The sequence below is a fragment of the Megalops cyprinoides genome, chromosome 6, assembly GCF_013368585.1.
Source record: "Megalops cyprinoides isolate fMegCyp1 chromosome 6, fMegCyp1.pri, whole genome shotgun sequence".
NCBI classification, from domain to species: Eukaryota; Metazoa; Chordata; class Actinopteri; order Elopiformes; family Megalopidae; genus Megalops; species Megalops cyprinoides.
In genome coordinates, this window is record NC_050588.1 from 6,813,765 (window position 1) to 6,834,292 (window position 20,528).

The 20,528-nt window shown below is 42.4% G+C and overlaps 1 protein-coding gene and 1 non-coding gene across 4 annotated transcripts in view; both read left to right on the forward strand.

Moving 5' to 3' along the window:
• The first annotated feature begins 1,702 nt into the window (after positions 1-1,702).
• trnah-gug lies at positions 1,703-1,774 on the forward strand. The gene has a single exon. It is a non-coding gene; the product is annotated as a tRNA-His (tRNA).
• An 882-nt stretch (positions 1,775-2,656) lies between these two features.
• The window catches only part of uba1 (ubiquitin-like modifier activating enzyme 1), a 32,640-nt gene continuing 14,768 nt past the window's right edge, over positions 2,657-20,528 (forward strand). For 2 of the 3 annotated variants that reach the window (XM_036531129.1, XM_036531131.1), the window contains exons 1-3: positions 11,696-11,982; positions 19,671-19,787; positions 20,059-20,117. In XM_036531129.1, coding sequence (XP_036387022.1) covers positions 19,671-19,787; positions 20,059-20,117 — 176 coding nt within the window. In that variant the 5' untranslated portion in view covers positions 11,696-11,982. Of the gene's footprint in view, positions 2,876-11,695; positions 11,983-19,670; positions 19,788-20,058; positions 20,118-20,528 lie in introns of those variants that run through there. The other variant, XM_036531130.1, reaches the window with a different exon arrangement.

The following is a 20,528-nucleotide window of genomic DNA, read 5'->3' on the forward strand; positions in this document are numbered from 1 at the left end:
AGCCCATATGCTGTATGGCAAGATGGCCAAGCAAGGAAAACGGGTGAATCCAGGCCTTTTACAAGAGGCATTGTGAAAATAAAGATTTATCAGCCAGACAATATAAAATAATTGCAGGCTTATTGATAGTGGCTCATTATTTTAAAGATCCAGTTATACTAAATAAGGTATATAAAATAAATCAAAAACAAAATAAATAGATCGTTTAACTAATATTAGCAATTCATGAGCATACCATCACCATACAGCAAAAAAGTAGCAAGCCACCTTTTGGCAAGCTGGAACACACAAGTGTGAATCTATCTGTTACACATGCATTGGTGAGGTCATAGCAGTGGCTCTATGGTCTCTTTTACAATAAACACTACCACATTCTCATCCACAGGTGCAATGTGGGAAGGCTACTCCTCCTTGGAGCCTGTCAACATCTGTGGTACTTCAAAGAGGATGTACAGAACATATGGGAGGAGCCAGTCCCACTCTGCTTCCTCCTCAGTAGCCCTCTAGAGCATTCATTCATGAGGGATCTGCTCCACCAGACCTTTAGTCTAAGATTAATGGACTAAGGTGCGTAACTACTCAATGTGCAACAGCCAGCACAGATATTTCATCACCCAGAACACAAAGCGGTTCCCTGACAAGTCAGGATTTCCTTCAGGGGGCCTGCTCTGGTAAACAGTGGTGGTCATAGGAAGTGGAATGGTTTCAGGACACCCAGTGTCCTGATCCAGTGATATCCAGTGACAGTCCTGATGGTTTCAGTGACATCCACTTCCATTACCACCAGGATGTTCTGGAAACCCCAGTCTGACCTCAGCAGGAGCCAGACCAGATTAATCCCCATTCTCTCGAATGATGTCTGTGGGGAAGGTGCTGTCTTCTGCAGGGAAAATACCTGGGTGGTAAAAATGTTGCAGCAGCATTGATTTTGTTCCTCATCCAGGTATGCCTTCAGAATGTGGGTTAGGGTGAGCTGAAATACAATGGGTGTACTTGACAGAGATGCCTGACAGTTTCAGCTTTTCTCTCTGTGATAACTAAGGGGATATTGGCAGTTGCTCCTAGATGACTTTGCTCTTGTCCTCCTGTAACTGGGTCTAGGCCACTGGTGGATTTAGGTTGTTAATGTACCCAGTATATAACATTTTAACTGTTTAGGTCCCACCCTGACTGTCCCTTAATCTGGGGATACACACACACACACACACAATGTTGGTTAAAAACTGTTGGTCACTGTGGCGTATCCCACACATAGTCTGTAGCTGCCGTCTGTTGATTGCTATCATTCCTGATTCAATATACAGAATTGACAGCAGCTGTTGTAGAGAGTATTTACCAAAGATTATTGGCAGGCCCTGACCCTGATTATACCATTGGAGCACCTTGACCGTTGGGAGTGTATATCTTCAGCTTTACACACAAGATGCCCTGCCATATACTTCAGTGTATGGTATCCCATACTTTCCCATTCTGTTCAATCACATGAAATCCAGTGTGCAAAATTCTGTTTTTTACTGGAAGTTTTATTATTATTATTATTATTATTATTATTATTATTATTGCGGGAGGGGCATCCAAGGAGCAACTCTGACATGCTAACTGTTGCGTTAATCAGCAAAATTTTTTAGCCAACCACTGATGTTTGTCTGGTGACACTGTTGTCTGGTGAGACTGTACATTTACATGAATCCCTCAGTAGCTCGCCGTGATCGTATAGTGGTTAGTACTCTGCGTTGTGGCCGCAGCAACCCCGGTTCGAATCCGGGTCACGGCAGGTAGAATACTGCGATGGATCGTTTTCTGTAATCTCGTTGTCCTTAACAATGACAATTAATCTCTCATTGTCTTACGAGAGACTATCAATTGAAAGACTCTCTTTCGGTGAGTCTATCTGACATTTCCAAACATCTGTCATAATAGCAAAAGTGGAAAAGTTTGTGATATTAGATATTAAGCCGCTGTTTTGAATTCCTTTAATTAGGACTTCAGCAAAGCCTCACAATGAATTACAATGATTTATTGGTAGCCTGCTGTTGGGTTAGTAGCATTCTGCGTTGACTAACTGTCATCTCTACGCACAATGCACTATTTCCTCGGATCACCTGCATTACAAAAATGGTCTATGCGACAGTGAAATATGAACAACCTTCGGAGCAAATTAGTGCCGCAGCTCTATTTCAATTACGCTGCTTGCAACTGGGGCGAAGAATTCGTGGTATTGATATTAACTTTGTCTTAGTACCGTCTCGACCGACATCATACTCTGCCCGCCAAGCACAGGGTTAAAACTGAACTGTGCAAATAACTGCTCCACGTTCCAGAAAACGAATTCAACTTCACTCACGATGACTACAAGTCCCAGGTTCCACTACGGTGCAGTTACATCTGGGGTGGCTTAATTAATACAGGGAGAGGGGGTTGAGTTATTTTTAAGAAAAAGATTCACTTAACTTTATTTGCGGAGAAAATTGTAAAATTGGCCATATAAGCTGTAAATATGTATTATATTTGGTCCCTGCAGAGTACAGGTATATAAAGAGAGCTGAAGACTCATAAACAAAATGTTGCTGTCTTCTCGTCCCCCCACATATCATAGATGGCATGCCGTTGTCTGCCCAAACTCTGCACATGTTGATAGCCAGATACTTTTCTGGGCTGAGAAGACGAGGGTAAAAGAGAGTGCTTGCCAGTGGTGCTGAGAATAGCCGGTCAGCGTCCGCCTCTTCCCTCACAACGTGAAAAGTCACTGAGCTCCCGCCAGTTTGTCAGAAAAACACTTGGGACAGACACATACGTTCCTTTGTTGTTTTGTCTTTCTTTACGGGTTTATTTTGTTTTCTCTACGGCGGAACAGGCCCGAGTAATATCAGATGTGGTGAGTTATGCATACTTCTAATACTAGCCAGCTAGCAAGCTAACAATGCTAGGTAGCTACCAAAATTCGTATTATTTGCTAGTAAAAGATTGCTGTGACTGGAGAAGGGTAGCTAACTGGTAACCAGGTAGACAGTTAACGTTAGCTATGTAGCTAACTATTTCCAGAGGAATTAATGGCAGATAGCTAGTTTTCTAGTTAATGTTAGCCAGCTAGCTGGTGAAAAAGAAATTGGGGAAGAATGAAAAGCGAGCAGCTAACTGGACTAGCTAGAATGCTAGCTAGCTAACTAGACGTTACACAAATACTGATGGGTCCAGGCTTTTCGATAGCTAGCTACGCAGTGTCTCACGCAGCGGTCGCCCCCATTTAGCATGGGGACCAACCAGCCAGTTGACTAGCTTTGCTATCATAGTTAACTGTCGCCGTTCACGTGCAGGTTATTTTGTCGTCCGCTAACTAGCTAGCTGCCTGGTTTTGGATGATAGGTAGTTAGTTAGCCAGCAACCCGTCCGTAGCAAGCTACTAGCTAGCTTGCTATCAAAGTCTTGCATATCCTTGGGCTGGTGTCGTGTCGCAGGTGCCTGGACGAGACACGCGTCTCGCCGGGGAAGAGGCGGCGAGGGCAGACAAAGATAGCCAGCTAACTTGTCTTAGCCTTAGCTACTGTAGCTAACCAGGTTCCGAACCCCCGGCCTCTTTAGCTGTGCGCTTAAGACTAAGCGGGCCCACTTGGGCCTTTGTCAATCGCAAACCCCCCATCCCCCAACACTCACACGTTTCAGTTCCTCCACGAATCTTCACCCTAACCCTAAACCCCGTTTAGCTTAGCCATCTAGCTAGCTGCTTATAAATTGTGTTCGGACCGGCTTGCCTGTAGGGTTCATTCTCGTAGCTTGCAAGCATGTATCTGTTTTGTAACTGTGTGTAGCCATCGTTTTGTGCAGTGGTTGTCAAGCTTTTTCGGGTTAAAAAGTGAAACGAGAAGAGAGATGCTCAGTCGCGACGTTGCCCTTCGTTTATGAAACGAAACGGTAGTCACATCGTGTGCCTGAACAACGTTTCTTGATGGCCTCTGTGTCACGGATTCGTCTATTCATTTTCATAATAACGAAATAGAAAACGTTATGCCTCTTGAGCTCCTGTCTCGAATCCTACTTGTTCACATTGACAGCATTATCCTTCTTGTATAGCTAACTCCTCTCTCCTCCACATTCTCCTGTAGTTAACAGTCTCATCCAGACCAAGACTGTTTTAAGCATTACTGTAGCCTCAGATTTCGTAGCTAGTGTTGGTCATTAGGTAGCTAGATACATTGTCGTTGAAATTCCGCTTCAGTTGTAATCAAAGTAATCACATGAAGGCTTTGAAAAACCGGCTTTTGCCGAATTCGTCACATCCCAGTTCGGCTATGATCTGTCCAGGGAGCCATAGTCCTGAAAATGTGTTCAGATTGCACTGGTAGTTGATAGGCACCCGTCATACTTAATGGACATAGGCTATGTGTCACCATCCATTTTTTTTTGTTTCGTATATGCAGAGGCCATATCGCAGGTATCCTGTTTGATATTTCATTATCTACCACCTGGGAAGTTCTTTTAAAGCTCACTTAGTATAATTACAGTTAATTACAAATGCATCTACAAGGGCTTCTTTTGTATCTGTACAGAGGCTATGGCATAATATTGGGGGCTATGTATCAACAGTGAACAATCTGATTGGTTATTTTATGAACGAATGCAGGTATTAATGCAGTTTCTTTGGGGAAAAAATACAGAAACACTGTCAGTCTCCTAGGACATTTTTGGACCTGAACGGTGCTGTGTTGAGATGTTTGCATATTGTTCATAGGCAACTCACTGGACTGTTGAATCAAACATAATTCTTTCACCTGATTCATACCATTTAATTTCAGTGCATTTCAACTTAATTACATGGGTTTCAAATGGTGAGTGTTCATCATAGATGATTTGTCACACTCCTCATTTATTTATATCTAGTTGAGCTTCTGGGGCTTTTCACTTCTGTGATAGATGAGCACCTCAGTTTGACTATCATTATTTTTCTGAGGTATTTCATTAAGATTTCACAGGAGATAAGGCAAGGTCCTTCATACTCTAACATGACACTTGGAGCTATGGAGTTAAGTCAGCTCAGGGTAAACAGTGGGAAGGTAGCGCACCATAATTAGCCATGCCATATAAAACGGACACATGTTGGCTTAAAACGTCTGAAGTTCCTTCTCTGTGGGGGAAGGGGGGGGGGGTCACACTGCAGTCCAGTGTAATAAAGTGGCAGCAGAAGCCCACACCTTTATTTGGTTTACAAGCTGCCATTTAACGTCAGAGGAGGCAAAGGAAGGAAAATGCAAAACATTAATGTTGTTCAAAGATGTATGTATAGATAGGCTAATGGGGATTTGAGTTGTATCATGTCATAGTAGCCTTCCGGGACTTCCTGGACATTACTTGGCACAACCCATTATAAGAGTGTTATGTTTTTTTTTTCTGCTTTTGGTACAGTCTATGTATTTTTTTTTTGTCTGAGGACAAACTATATGAGCAAATATGGGAGTAGGAAGTTTGTTTTTGGGATGAAACCCATTATACTATGACCAGGGACACAGGAGTAATTAAACAGAATGCAGAAAATATGATAATTGTTGTGGTACACCACAAAATCTTTCAGTATCCTTTTTTATGCAGTGTTCTGTAGACTTTTGTGTGAGTGTAGGTTATTTTAGAGCAGTTTCTTGTGGTTTTAGAGGTTTGATTAGGTGGTTGTCATTGAAGGCATTGCCACAAATGCATTATCTCTAGTCCCCTGTGGAAAGGTGAGAAGAGATTGCAACAACGCTTTGTAGATTCCTGGGTGCATTTTGCATCATTGTTATTTTTGTTATTTATATATTTACAAGCAGAATGATGCTTGTAATAATGAAGTGAAAGTACATATAAATTCTTACAAGAGAAGTTTATAAAAAATTCCAGACTTGTCCATGAGATGGTGCTGTTGGCCGCTAGGAGTGCTTTCTGTTACTGGATCACCCTTCATCCAAACCTTACAACCAGTGACAAAAAACCCTTCTGTCTTCAAATGGACAGGGTTGTCCAGAACAAGCTGGTGGATGGATTTAGTAGCCACTTGTGCATCCACTGAGAGAGCACAAGAGTACTTTGGTGTGTGAATTGGGGAAACTTGTTCCCTGCACAGTCCAGGCAGAACATGCTGACTGCTGTACAAGCTCTCTACAGCCCTTGTGTGGATGGCTGAAAGACTTGCCTTGAATGGGGGGGGGGGGGGGGGGCACATCATTGATGAAGTAATTTACAAGATGTTTAAAAAATGTGTAATCTTGACACCCATTTAGGAAAAATATCAGATTCAGCATGGTTTCTCTGTGTGCCTCAGTGTCGAAACAGTTCAGCCATTTTCCTGTTCGGTATTGTGACAGAGCAGGTAGTTTATCTACACTGTGGAAACCCTTACATTTTATGCCTTTTTTCTACTCCAGTTCACACAGGTCATTCCGGCTTCGCTTTTTCAGTGTTCCCCTCTCTGGCCATCTGTTCATCCCGCTTGCATCAGTTTCTCCATGGTGTTTTTATTGCCCTTTTCCAGGGGATCACAGTGTTTATGGGAATTTGTTTGGCACCATAACGAGCAGACAAGGCTTGCGCATGCAGAGAATTACAGGCCCGGTCACAGTACAGTTACAAGAACACATAAAACTAGTTTGTACTAGAAAGACATGTATTACATACAGCACATGTACAAGTATGTACATAGCCACAGAAGAAGTCATTCTCCGGGTAGCAAAACCAGTTGTGAAGCAACATGTAAGTTAGAGGGCTTCATGCTGTGGGAGGTAAACTTTATCATTCTTCATGTACATACCAGGACATTAGCACTCAGAATAGCATCGTATATTTTCCATTCCATGTCATCCTGTGTTTTAGGGCAGCGTTGATTGTCGTACTTGGGGGAACATTATGTCACTTAAATTGGACTGTGCTGTACCTTACTGTACCTGTTATTTGCCTCCTGGTCTTGTGTTCCTCTGGTCCCTTGTAGAGTTGTAGGGAAACCTGTACCGAGGGCTTAGCCTGCTAACTCAGTTTGCCTGCTGAATATTGCGAGTAAAGGTTAGTTCCGGCATATTGCACAACTCAATGGAAATTCATGTCATGGCCTGTTATTTAAACTGTTTTCTGTCAAGTAGCATGACACAGTTCTGCCTACAAATTATCAGCTTTTAAATTTGACAGTTAACTGCTGCTTTTGGTACTGACGTAGCAATGATATATTTGGTTTTTATAGCGATTTTGCTGCACAACATATTGTCTGAGCACCAATTTATGGTAAGCAGGTAGCACTTTTTGGAATGCATTTGAGTTAGCTTGTATGTTACTTAAACTGTCAGTGCAACCCGTGGTACTACATAGAAATTGCCAAAGACATTTATTTCCTTCTTTTGCATTTATTTTAACAGCTGAATATGAGAGGAGCATTATCCAGTTCAGCGCTGTATCTTAACACATAGGGATATTTCATTTGAACTCTACATTTTCACTTTCAAAGTCTAAAATCAAACATTCTTCAGCAGCGTTAAATTGAAGATCCTGTGAGATCCCTTTTCTTTTTTCTGATGGGATTTTGGCATATAGAATAGAATAGAATAGAATAGACTTTATTGTCATTGCACGGTGGGGGTGCAACGAAATTGTGGGTGGTCTACAACAGCAGTGCACTGATGAACATTTATGTACACACAGTACAAATAAGGCACGCGACATAGGAGAAAAAAAATATACAAAATATACAATAAAATACAATAAATACAGTAAAATACAGATTTACAAATTTAAAAAAAGAAGACCCATTGTAAATGAAAAGAAATATTAAGAAAAACCTGTGCGTTGATATGGCCTCTGTTTTAAAAAACTACTTAAAGTGCATAGTGGAATTGCACAGTTGTATTGAGGTAGAGGGTTGGGGGGGGGGGGGGGGGGGGGGGGGGGGGTCAGTGTTTGTTTGCAGTCCGTATGGCCCAGGGGAAGAAGCTATTTGTTAGTGTTCTTCACAGGTGGGATTCTGGCTTTTGCATTTAATCGTAATGTAAGCCCATCTCTCTTTCCTGTCTCACTGGTGTTCCATTTAACTCAATTTCAACAGTCTTTTAAAATCAGACTCATGACATTGCCTATGTTTTCATTGCATTTATTTAAAAAAAAAAAAAACAGCCGTAGCATGCAAGTTTTTACCCAGCATCCTGCTGTGGGAACGAGGGGAATGTTTTTCCATCTGTATCATTTATAGATGCAAATCTAACTACAAAGTTAGCGGGCTAGCTAAATTCAATTGTGCCTGCGCTTATCTAGTTAGCTGGCTGTAACCTGAAATGATCCCTTGCTGGTGATGCTACGTAGCGAGCGGTTTACTTTCCGCACCCCCTGCTGCGTGAGTTATTGTACTTGTCCTATTCGGTGTCAGCAAATTAATTTTTCCAGATCTCTTGCTGCTGCATTTTCCTGTAATTCCTTTGAAGCAATGGCTAAACCACCTAGCCGAAGCACGTGCCAGAATCCACCCGCTCTGGCTGCTGGAGAAAGAGGCTGCGTTCTGTTAGTGACCCTTCCTCTCATCCTCTTGATTCCTTTGTGCATTTCTCCATTTCTCCCCGGCCACCCGTGAATTGGATTTTACAATATATTTGAACTATATAGCGTTTCACTCTCGGAGGACCTCCGCCTTTGGTCCAAGTCTGTACGCTAATATTCCTGTAGCTGGCACACATTCGTTTTGTGTCCGCTGTCTGCCCCCGTGTGCTGATGCCTGGAAGCGGATGGCTGTTATGAGAACGACGCATGTCATCAGGTCAGGGCGAACACTGCAGTCCAGTCAGCCATGATGAATTCATTCATCACTGAGCTACAGAGATGTTAGCACCGCAAGGAAAAAAACCACAAGCAGCTTTACGTGCAGCTTAATTTGAAATAAACAAAACAATTGCTTAAGATTTGTGCAGCCTGTAAAATTGCTGATGGGCAGCTGCAGGTATAGGCCCTCTATGAAGGGTTTTCTCCTGAGTCGTCAGGTTGAAGCCATCAGTTGCCTTCTGTTGTTGGCAGATAGGTTTGCTAGCACCTGGGCCTTAGATATTGGCGTTGCTCACAAGTGAATACGTGGACAGTGTGAACAATGTCATTGTTTGGTGGCTACAAATTCATTTGCACAGGTCTGTACTGCACTCATTATACTGTACTGTACTGCATTTTTATCTTTGCCAGTATACTTCAGTCTTCAGTTAATTGCAAGGAAACATGCTTGTTTTTGAAGCGGAGTGTGTTTTTAATTTTAAATGTTGACTTGTATATGATATGATCTGAGATGTGTCTCAAGTATTGCCAAACCTAACCCCTAATTTCCCATAAATTCAAGCCCTAGCCTGTCACAGATTTGTCATCTGCTGGCTAATTCAGGAACATGACCTCTTGTGGCTGGTGAGGGCCTACTGTATTACATTAGACAGGAAAACAAGTGTAACAGTGTTTGGTAGCTGTACAGGAAATGATGCAGTACAGCCATATCTCAGCTGAAACACAGAACAGATTGTAAATGGCAAAATTTTGTAATTATGTTTATCAGCAATTAATATATAAAGGGAACAAACAAGTAAAGTTGGTGCCAGTGTTGACATGCCTGTGGAAGAGTGAGAGGTGTTTTCCATACCCAGCTGTATCTCTTAAGATTGTGCTGTGCAGTGTATTGATCATCAGTGTCACAGGAAGTACAAAGTCCTTGTTTTGAAATGCCCAGGTGATGGTGTTTGAAAACTTTTTCTCTAACCATGATATGATTGTTGAGACCCCCCCCCCCCTCCCAGACACACACATACTTCTGAGAAACATTGTAGTTCAATCAAATAGACTGATAATGTTAGCTGAGATTGTGGCCAGTCTTTCAAATCTTGTCAAGTCTTGTAGTCTTGCGTAAGGAATCCTTCCACAAGGTGCAGGTGCATAGGTGGACCACGTGAGGAGAGTACCAAGTGCACCCTGTGTGCTGTACAAGTTTTTCCCCATTAGGTTGTGTGTGAAGCTCAAGTCAGAAGTTACCTGTAAGTGCTGAAATAGAATAAGATTCCCCAACCACAGTTATAACCTTAACCATTATAAGCATATCAAGAAAACTGGGCCAAGATCAACGCTTACAAGCTACTTTTGACTGCAGCATGTGTAAAGCTCTCTGTCTAGTTCATGTTTGAGATGAATTCAGTCTGTATATGGGTGAAGTATGTAGTGTACAGTAAGGTTTTACAGTGCATAAGGAATAATGTACGTCTTGCCATGCCTTGGATGACATCTGCGCTATCCCCCTGAATCATATTTTGTGTTAGTAGAATCTGATACCATTTTTTTGAAAGATGTTACACTGTACATATACAGTCAATTTGTCATATTTGGTTGGGTATACCTAAATTCTGAACAAAGCCAAATTCAGTATGTGGCCATATGCATGCAAAGCTATAATGTGGCGCTAAGATTGTGTCTGCCTTTTCTACATGTACAATATGTGTACGATAAAAAAAGGTGCAGGCAGTAACAATTAATTCATGCTAAAAATTCTTTACCGTTTAAAAATTTGCATTGTTGGTTACCATGACAGTGGGAATATAGAGATTAATGGTCTTTACCTCTTCAGTTTAACAACATTATGCTGACTCTTGGCTGCTACTACGTTTACAATGAAAATTCATCTAACATGTACACTACACTAGCTGACTTTGTTCAGAAACTCCCTCGAGGCATTTTCAGTTGAAGGAATATTGTTGCGAACCTAGCTTAGTGCTTAGATTTGGTGTAGGCCAAAAGAGCATTATTGGATTTCCTACACCCTTTGACATGAATGCGTTGTTTAGTCCTTTAAGTATCACACCTCGGGCATTGTTGCTAAATGTTGCTTTACGAAAGACAGCATGAGATTTAACATCATTGCCTGAACAAGCTAATGATTGTAATTATGAAGCTGTGGGTGCATGATGACGATACCACAGCGCTTGTGCCCACCAGTTGATATTCTGTCAGCCCACGCCATGGGCAGGACCGGGTTTACCAATGTAGTGCAAGTAGGCTACAGCAAAAAAAAGTGCTGTGCATTGTCACTCTAAGGTCACAAATGTAGAAGTGAGCTCAGGAGAGCATTGTAGTTCAAACAACTGGACTGATAAGTTATATACATTCACTCAAGTGTACCTAATCAAAGAACTCGATGAAAATAGACCAAAGGCACTGCTGTGGCCCGTGTGCTTTCCTCAAACCGGTTTTTCCTCACAGTTCAGTTACAGTGAAGAAGAGCATAATTTAAGATGAAGTTCATTCTGCTAGTAATTGGCTGTTAATTTAGTTTATTGTTAGAAAATAGCGTTAAGTATCACATACGATTCTATCTCGAAGTTTCTTCTTTCACAGTTGTTGCTAGATTGTGATAGGAACACGGCTATCTGTTGTACAGGCGGGTGACGTTGGCTTTTAGCTTGTGTCGCACTGTAACCTATTCGGGAACTTGGACAGCAAATCGCCTCCTCTTCCTTTCACAGCGAAAAGGTCGTTATGAAATATTCATATGGCCAAAAGATCTCAGTGCGCTTTGAATAAATCATGACTATACCTAATCAAGACAGATGGGCGTGAACCTGCGTAATTTCGTGCAGGGAGAAGCCTATGAGAGAACAATAGTTTGTTGAGAGTCATATGGGACCACCCTTTTCTGTTGAATATTTCAGTATCCCCCGCCCCCGTCCTGAGGCTGCCATTTTGGTTTTGTTCCCGTTTGCTGTAGGAAAACCAGCAGCACCAATAGACGGGATATATAGCAGCTAGCTAGTTACGTTAGCTACATAGCTAGAGTGACTCGACAATTAAAACCCAAGCTAGCCCAACTCTGTACCCCGATCTAAGCGCGTTGTTCTTTTGACTTTTAAATTTTCGTCTGGTTTTCTCTTTTCTTTTTAACTCACGAAGAATAATCCTGGTTGTCCTTATCGCTAGATACACAACAGAAGGAGCGGTTTGCAGACACTGAGAGGGGACAGAGAAGGATTATTGGTAAGATGCACCGTAGACATCAGTTCACTAGCTAAATTAACTATCGGTAGCTGGCTTGCTAGTATGCAGTTGGTCGGCTTTAGTTTGATTAGCTAGCTACTTGCTAACAAAGCTAGATGGGTATTGTTAGCCTACATAGCTAAACGTTAGGTATGAACCTGTCGGTAATGTTCATATGTCATAGCCCGGGGTAGCTATGGCTTAGTTAGCGAGCTATCTGTATTTGAACAAAGCGTGTCCAGTCAGTGAGGTAGCGTTGCATTGCGCCGACTCAGGTTAGGCCCCGCTCCGGTAGTTAACTAGCCATCATGCTAACTGCTGCTTCCTCGAATGAATCAGAAGTTTCAATGCGGACTGGCTGGCTAGCGAGCTAAAGTAAATTACTGACAGCCGATCTCCGTGGGCTTGGACCCGCAGGTTTGCGTGATGTTTCGAGGCTTCCTTAAATGTGGTATAAAGAGCTGAACAGAGCTGGCTTGACAACAAGCTGTGTGTTTATTTGCTTTGGTTTTAAAACAATGCGGTGCCTCATCGTTCGGGTGAAGGCCTACTGCCATTAGCCAACTTAGCCGTGTAACGTTAGCTTCTTCGACAAGGAAGCAGACTGTGCGTTTCGTTTTCGGTTCTGGATTTGCGCGGAATCCAGTTAGCGCTGACTGAGAAGTCATTCGTTGGAAGTGGGGGAAATTTGCGGCCTGGTGCTTGTAACGTTAGATTTGAATGATGTTTCGCGAAGCTAACTGTCTAGTCATGATGGGAGCTGTAAGCGGTAGCCAGCCAGCTGGCTATCAAGCTGCTCAAGTTTTAAATCCCGGACATACGTAGCCAAATGTCACGATTAGCTAGCTAGATTAACCACACTCTGTTCGTTGTTTCTGAAGTTTCACCTCGTTACCTCGGTTCTTATATTATATTTACACGTTTAAATTGTTCGTAAAGTGTAGCTCGCGAGCTAGCTAGTGCGTTCGGATGGATACCCAAGTGCTTAGCTAAAATGAATTAGATGGTGACAGCCAAGTTATCTTTATAGGACTCAGGCTAGTTAGCTTCCTAAGTCCATTATTGTGGTTATCAGCACACATTGCCTAACTTTTTGTCTGTCCTGTGCGCAGCCTATAGCCAACAATGGCGTGGAAAACCCGAAGCAGTCACTGCATTGTAAAGAAATGCACCCCTTAGCCTCTGCGGCTCGTTTTAATGAATCAGCATTTTTATGCAAGTCTTTAGGACTAACATGACACGACATTGCTCACGGTAACCCATCGCCAGCGCTTGAATGTGCTAGGGCAAACGCTTAGGTAAGTTAAGACAGAGCAGTTGTTCGTTAGTGTAAGAATACGGTTTCAACAGGGCAGTTCTAGATTGGATCTGAAGGTGTCTTCATACAGCTCTTAAAAAATAATTTACACATGCGACAGTCGGCTTGCCTCGTAAGTAGAAAGAAGTGATTACTTCCAAAAAGGCATTTACAGAAGTCAGTACTTGCCAAAGTATAATTTCAAACTGAAAACAGAGGTATTCACTCTTTGAGTTGGTTCAGACCTTACATAGAAGATTGAGAGACTGAAGTGGCACATTGTCCACATGTAGCATTTCTCCTCTCCTTGTCCTGTCATCCTCATAGGTTTCACATGCAGTTTTCTCCAGTAAACATGAGGCTGAAGATTCAAATAGTGCTCCCTTTATCAGTGAAATGTCAGTTTAAATTTAAAACAATTCTTTAAATGTTGGGAACAGAATAACACCATTGGAAGTGGTGTGTGGAAATGTTTGAATGTTTAGCCTAATTTTTATTAGAATATGTTGAGTGCAGGTTTTTGAGTACATTTTATCCCATTTTCTCACCCAACCCAAGCAGGTATTTTGGGCATATGTAGTACTTAAATACTTGATTGTGGAGAAAAAAAAATTCAGAGAGCATTGCTGTAATACATACCGTAACTGAAAATGAAAAGCAAAATTAGCGCAATAACTACGTACTAAACTTGATTACAATACAACAATTGTATGAATGTGTGTCGCGTAGTAGCCATTTGCCTCATGGTTACAAAATATAAAAATGTCTTCACTAATTTCCATTCAAGCTCATTGTCTTACTAAGTGTTAGTTATAGATGGTTGTAACTAGCCAGACTAAATCATAATAGGAAATCCCTCAAGCATACACTTGCAATTACATTATAATATGTTATCCAGAGCTACTTACACCGGTTACAATTTTTCCATGTTACCAATTTATACAGCTGGATATTTACTGAGGCAATTCTGGGTTAAGTACCTGGCCCATGGGTACGCGGCAGTGCTCCAGCAGGGAATTGAACCAGCAACCTTTAGCTTATGAGGCCTGCTCCTTACCACTGTGCTACACTGTCGCCCCATTAACCACCACTAATTAATCATCAAAAAAAAACTGTACTGTTGTAAAGTTGTAATTTTTAATTTTTAGACCAGTTTTTTTTTCATGTTTAGAGGAACACCAGTATTATTGGTAAAAGTGAGAATTGGCCCACAGCTGCATAAAAATACTTGTGACACCCGTCATAAGTTCGTCAGCTTGTATCAGTGCACTAATACAGAAGCGGCAAATAATTTATGCGGAGTCGTATTGTTTTGAAATATGTTAAAACATATGGAAGTGACATAATCCGATATGTCATTGCTTAGGTATTGCTTTTGTGTCATTATATTGTTTTTACACCAGAGGTTTACACCACTACTTGTACTTAATATGGGGGAAAATATTCCCTCCAGCCAATACCATAACAGAGGAGAATCGGGCTTCTCACGGCATTTGAAGACTTGAAGGGTCAGATGTCTGTCGACCTTAGTTGCAGGTGTAACGCTGTCAGTTGTGGTCCTCACAGGTCACTTTTTTAGGAGTCCGAGTCAGGTCACAAAATCAAAACGGTAGGAAATGGTTCTGGACACAGAGCACAGGCCTTTTAGTGACCTTAGGGCTCCTGGTGTCCAGTAGATGTTTCAGACTTGTAACCAAAGCACGTTTCAGACAGTTTTAAAAGTACAAGGTACACACAGCTTTTCCATATAGAAGACAGGCTGGTAATAGTTATCTGAGAATGGGGGCGTGGTGGCATGGGCTTGGCTTTCCATGCTCTGAAACTGCTCAGTCAGTATTGAACTGAACTGTATGCATTCTGAGGCTATATGCCCCACTGTACTTGGCACTGTAAAATTAATAAATAAAAAGAAGCAAAATGATAGATCTTGTAATATTTGCTCAACAGAAAAAGCTGTGGCTAGGACAGGGCATGGTTGGTCATGAATCAGTCAAACATTTGTTACAACTCAAATGTCAGATTCAGGTAATGGGAACAATGCGTAAAAGAAATTTAGATTCTTCTCAGTTTAATTGCAGTTTAGAGGAAAAAAGTATCACTGCTGTGGAAACCTGGTCTTAAGAGTGATTGTGGACAATGATTGCAACTAATTACAACAAAACACACAGGAAGTACTCCAAATTTGTCTTGTGAAACTAGATGTTTAAAATTTTTAAATGTCACAACACAAAAATATAGGGATTTTCCAGACTTCAAACCTAACATTGCTGGACAGTAGATTTAGCTAATTTGCTTCCCCCGCTTCACTCATTGATAAAATGAACCCGGCAGATGAAATTTTTCAATGGAGATTTTGGGCACCTGGGGAGAGCTGAGTTGGTGTAGTGGACCTGTTTTGTGGGTTAAAAAAAGCCCTGGTACATCTGTCTTGTTGGCTTGTTTTTTTTTGATATGTAATATTTACAGCGGAGGGAAGATGCTGTGGATTTTTGTGTGTTTGTTTAACTAACTCAGGTTAGTAGTTAAAATGATTGTCAACATTTGTTTCACTAGCTAATTATCAGTTAGGTCTTGGTTGCCATCAGTGTTAGTTTTTCGCAGTCTTTAGTCCTTTGTCTTCCTTTTTCTTTTTAACCACACTCCATTGGCCACTTCGCTACATGAGTTTCAGGTTGCGAAAGGCTAGGTAACTGTAGCTTTACCTAGCTAGTCATTGGGAAGGTATTCCATGCAGTTGCAGGGATGTGAGCTGAGAATGTCTTGTGTAGATTAGATTGCTGTACGTTTTGCTGTGGTAGTCAGATTCATGCAGTGCTGGTGGTGCATTCACATTCAAGCAATAATTTAATGTAGCGCTGTACACAGCGTTTCAGTTTTCGGCACAACATATAAGATGTCCTCAGCGTCGGCCGTGTGCATCTTTGTCGCGCACGCAGGTCCAAAAATAAACATGCTTTTTTTTGTGTCATCCCAATCCCGGAGCACAAACACAAACTACAGCCGCTAATCCAAACTGGCTGCCTCCTTACCTGAGAGGAAGCCGCAGGGACAAACATTACATCATTGTCCTGTTACATCACTCTTTCTCAGAGGAATTGTTTAAATAAAACTCAGATTTTTGTCCTCAGATTCCTAGCCCACCTGGCGCCTGAAGGAGAAAATCGTAAGCAGATTGTTTCATTCAATCCGCCCAATTAGTTCAGTTGACCTTGGATTGATTGGTAGCTGAATTGGGTAGTGCTGCTGAGAGGATATCAGATATTGACCAGAATAACAGATGTACCGCCTGTAACTTGGTTTGTTTTTTTAATTTGACTTAAATATTTGATATCCAGGAAGGAAGCCTTTTTATTTTTCACTATAGAGCTTGTATCTGCTAAATAAATAAATGTAAATGTAAATGTATTTTTAAAAGATTGTTCCACTACAATCTAGTTCCACTACATGCCCTTGTGTTCCACTACAAGGGCATACTGTCACATTGAGGTTAGAAACGTTGTTTAGGTCTGAATTTGTAGAGGTTTACCTTGAAGAAACCCAGCTTGCCGTTTGAAGCGTGAACTAGAGCTCAGATAGCACAAGGTGAATGCAACATGGGCTGAAGTGTAGCATAGCGGTAAGGAGCAGGGCTCGTAACCGAAAGGCGACTGGTTCGATTCTTCTCCAGGGCACTACTGCTGTACCCTTGGGCAAGGTGCTTAACGTAGAGTTGCCTCAGTAAATATCCAGCTGTATAAATGGATAACATTGTAACCTACTGTGTGTAAGTCACTCTGAATAACAATGTCTGCTAAAAAAAAATATTGTAATTTAATGTAACGTAACAGGAAGTATTTGCCTCCTGTCCCCTCTATACCCACAGTTGTCATATTAGCTACCTGAACTGAATTGATAATGTGTGATTCTTCTTCCTGAAATGAACGAAATTACTTCTGCAGAGAGAACCCCTGTCTACACAAAAAGCAAAATGTTGAAATTAATTCAATTAAATTTCCCCAGACTCATATCTATTTGTTATACCACAACAGTTCAACGTTCCATTGAAAAGGACATCATTAAACACTGTTCATGATGTAGAATAGTGCTGGAGTGCTGATTTTGAACTGTAATCAGGCTTGTCCGGCTGAATGTCCCTCCTAACAGTGATTAAAATGGACTCATATTCATTCGTGCTACTGAGTAGACATAAAAAGATGGGCGGGTCACAAACACCTATCATAATGTGCTGCATAGGTCAGACACAGTAGGGAGTCTGCCTTCAGGATAATTCACACCACATCATAGGAATCAACATTACGTCATGAAAGCCACACATAAAAAAAAAAACTTTTTACAAAGCAACTTTGACTGCCTGAAAAAAATATTCGCCTGAGGCAATTTCCATCCCGTCCTGTGGTTTCCTTTGAAGTTGTGCGAATCCGCATTGATGACTGGCCGTGCCAGCCCAACCCACTCAAGCACCGTGACTAGGTTTGCTGTGCAGACTGTGGAACATCTAGAGTTAAATTTGTTGGGCGTTGCCTACACCTGCCCGTAGGACGCGCGTGAATAAGTCGGGGAGACCGCGTGCCGGGTGCGCGCCCTCCAGCTTCTGGCGGAGGATGGAATCCTGAAGCTTCGGCTTCGACTTCGGCTCTTCCTGTTCTAGAGACACTGCAGCAGAGAGATCGCAGCAAGCGATGCTGTGGCGGGCATATGCGGGGAGGGCGAGTTCAGATGCCATAACTCCGAACACAAGCGGAGCGTAATTTTCACTTAGCTGCCATGTGGAGCTTAAGCGCGGTGCCGCCTGCCGGTCCGCCGGCTCCGCCGTTCCCTGTTGTGACAGATTGCGTTTTGTTCCTTTGCCTCCTCATGACCTTTTCTCATCTGATTTGCGAGACTAGTCATGCCACTGGCTTGTTATTCAGGGGTATCGGCTTTAAGGGGGTGGTATTACTTGTACCAGGGAGTAAGCACGCACTCTGTAGACAGAATGTTTGAGTCCATGCAAGCCCTGTATTTGTCAATTTAGACAGCAGCGGAACCTGTCAACCAGAGGTTTTCAACCTTTTTGGGGCTAAGGCACATCCAAGGTCAAACCAGAACGTCAAGGCACACCAACTTAAAGTTGGTTATCGATTATGAAGAATGTCACACACATTATGACGTATAATATATGCTATAATGTCATTAGCAAGATTTGGCCCATATTGTACTACAGCAGACTGTCAAATAATTAAACAGATAGGTAAATCAGACAGGCAATCGTGTAATTTATTAAAAATGCATTGAAGTGCATCAGAGCAAGAACTTGTCCAACGGTGCGGCATCATGAGGAGCAATCGATAAAACAAAACTACTCCATTAATAATACAACATAAAAATCAGTCTAAACAATTTAAGCTTAAACTTTAACAGTCCCGTGAGCCTTTGCGCTCACAACATGGAACTAACAACAATTAGACCGCCTTCTCCACTCGCTACAATAATAATCCTCCTTCCCAGACCTAAATTTATTTTCAAAATGAAACTGAGAATGGGACTAAAGGTCATTTAGATAAAAAAAAATGATTGTAAAAGTTGTGACTGCCTACAAATGTTTTTTTATTAAGAAGCAGTGTCATTGGTGTTTTTAAAAATACTATTTCATGAGCCTGTATAAAAACACATTGGGTTCCTCAAAATTCCACGGCGCACTTACACCAGTGTGCCGTGAGGCAAAGTGCCTGCAGCACACGGTTGAGAACCGATGCTCAAAACAGCCTCCCACATTTAATTTAGGGTGTAAACATGTAACAACTTGTGCCAAAATAACCAACTACTAATTAGACTGTATGACAGACACAGACACAGTTAACTAACTAAAAAGGTAGATTTTTTTTAGTCAGCAAGCTCGTTCATAGTATACTGTATGTTGCATTAGAAGTTATTCGGTGCATACTAAGTGAAGCATCTATTGGATGCCTTGTTTTTTTTTTTTCGTTTTTGTAGAGAACTGCCTCAGTGCTGCATGAAAGATTTAGATGCATTGATGATCTGGGAACTGCCAAAGTCTCAGCTGTTAAGCGCAGAGATGGCTGTTGAAGTCCAAGTGAAAATTCAGCTCTGTCGGTGCCAACTGTAAGATTGCATCCAGCTCGCTGCTCACCATAGGAAAGCATGATGCACAGACGCCAGCTGTCATGTACCTGTTAAGACCGAGAGAATGTCGCTGCATGTCAGATGTGACCTCCAGCTATTTGGCACCGCGTTGGAACGGTTAGCTCCCAAATTAAGCTCTGAGGCTCCGGGGCGGTATTCCTGTTCCCTGTCACGTCAGACGTCTCAAACCGAATCCGGGGCGCCTCCCCGCTGACCCGCGCGGCTCACCCTCTCTCTCTCTCTCTCTCTCTCTCTCTGCATTTTCCAGATGTCCAGCTCGCCGCTGTCCAAGAAGCGCCGCGTGTCCGGATCAGAGACGAAGACGGGATCTCACTGCTCCTCCTCTAACTCTGTCAGAACTGAACTGTCCCACACTCCCGCCAACGTGAGTCCCCCCGCTGCCCGCCGGCCACTCCCAGCTGCCGCCCTGTCCTCAGCGGGCCCAGGTTAACTGGGGCAGAGAGATAAGCAGAGGCGCACGCTAGAACAGGGCTTCTTTATGGCCGCCACGGCGAGAGGCCATTACAGTAATGAGCATCAGGAAGCTGGCTTAGACTGACGGAACCCTGGCTGAGCAGCCAGGATTAGGCGGCAGTGTTCAGCCTTTGATTTAACTGCGCTTACTCCTTCTGTCTTCCCTCTTTTTTTCTTTCTAGGGCATGGCTAAGAATGGCAGTGAAGCTGAGATTGATGAAGGCCTCTACTCCAGACAGCTGTAAGTCTTATTTTTATCCGCAGGAGCGCTGCGTTCCCCTCATGGGGAAACGCCTCCATCCAGCCATCCGTGATCGCTTACTGCTGCCGGTAGCAATGAGCCGTAGCTAAAGCACACTACACCACAGGTGCGACACCAGTTCTTCGCAGGACACGTACACATGTGTACAAGTGTACTTGAATTTGGGTCTTTGGATCTTAATTTTCTTGAATATTTTCTCTGTTCCCCTGTGACTTGTCAAATACTGTTACGCTGGTATACATGAACTTACATTTCTTTGTATTTTTGGGTTAGTGCTTTGCAGGTTTCTGTATGTATCACTACCAATGAAATGACTTGCACAGAAGTAAGGATGAAAAGCCAGAGTGACACAGAAGACTGTATCAGAACCAGTCAGCCTGTCTTAGCAGG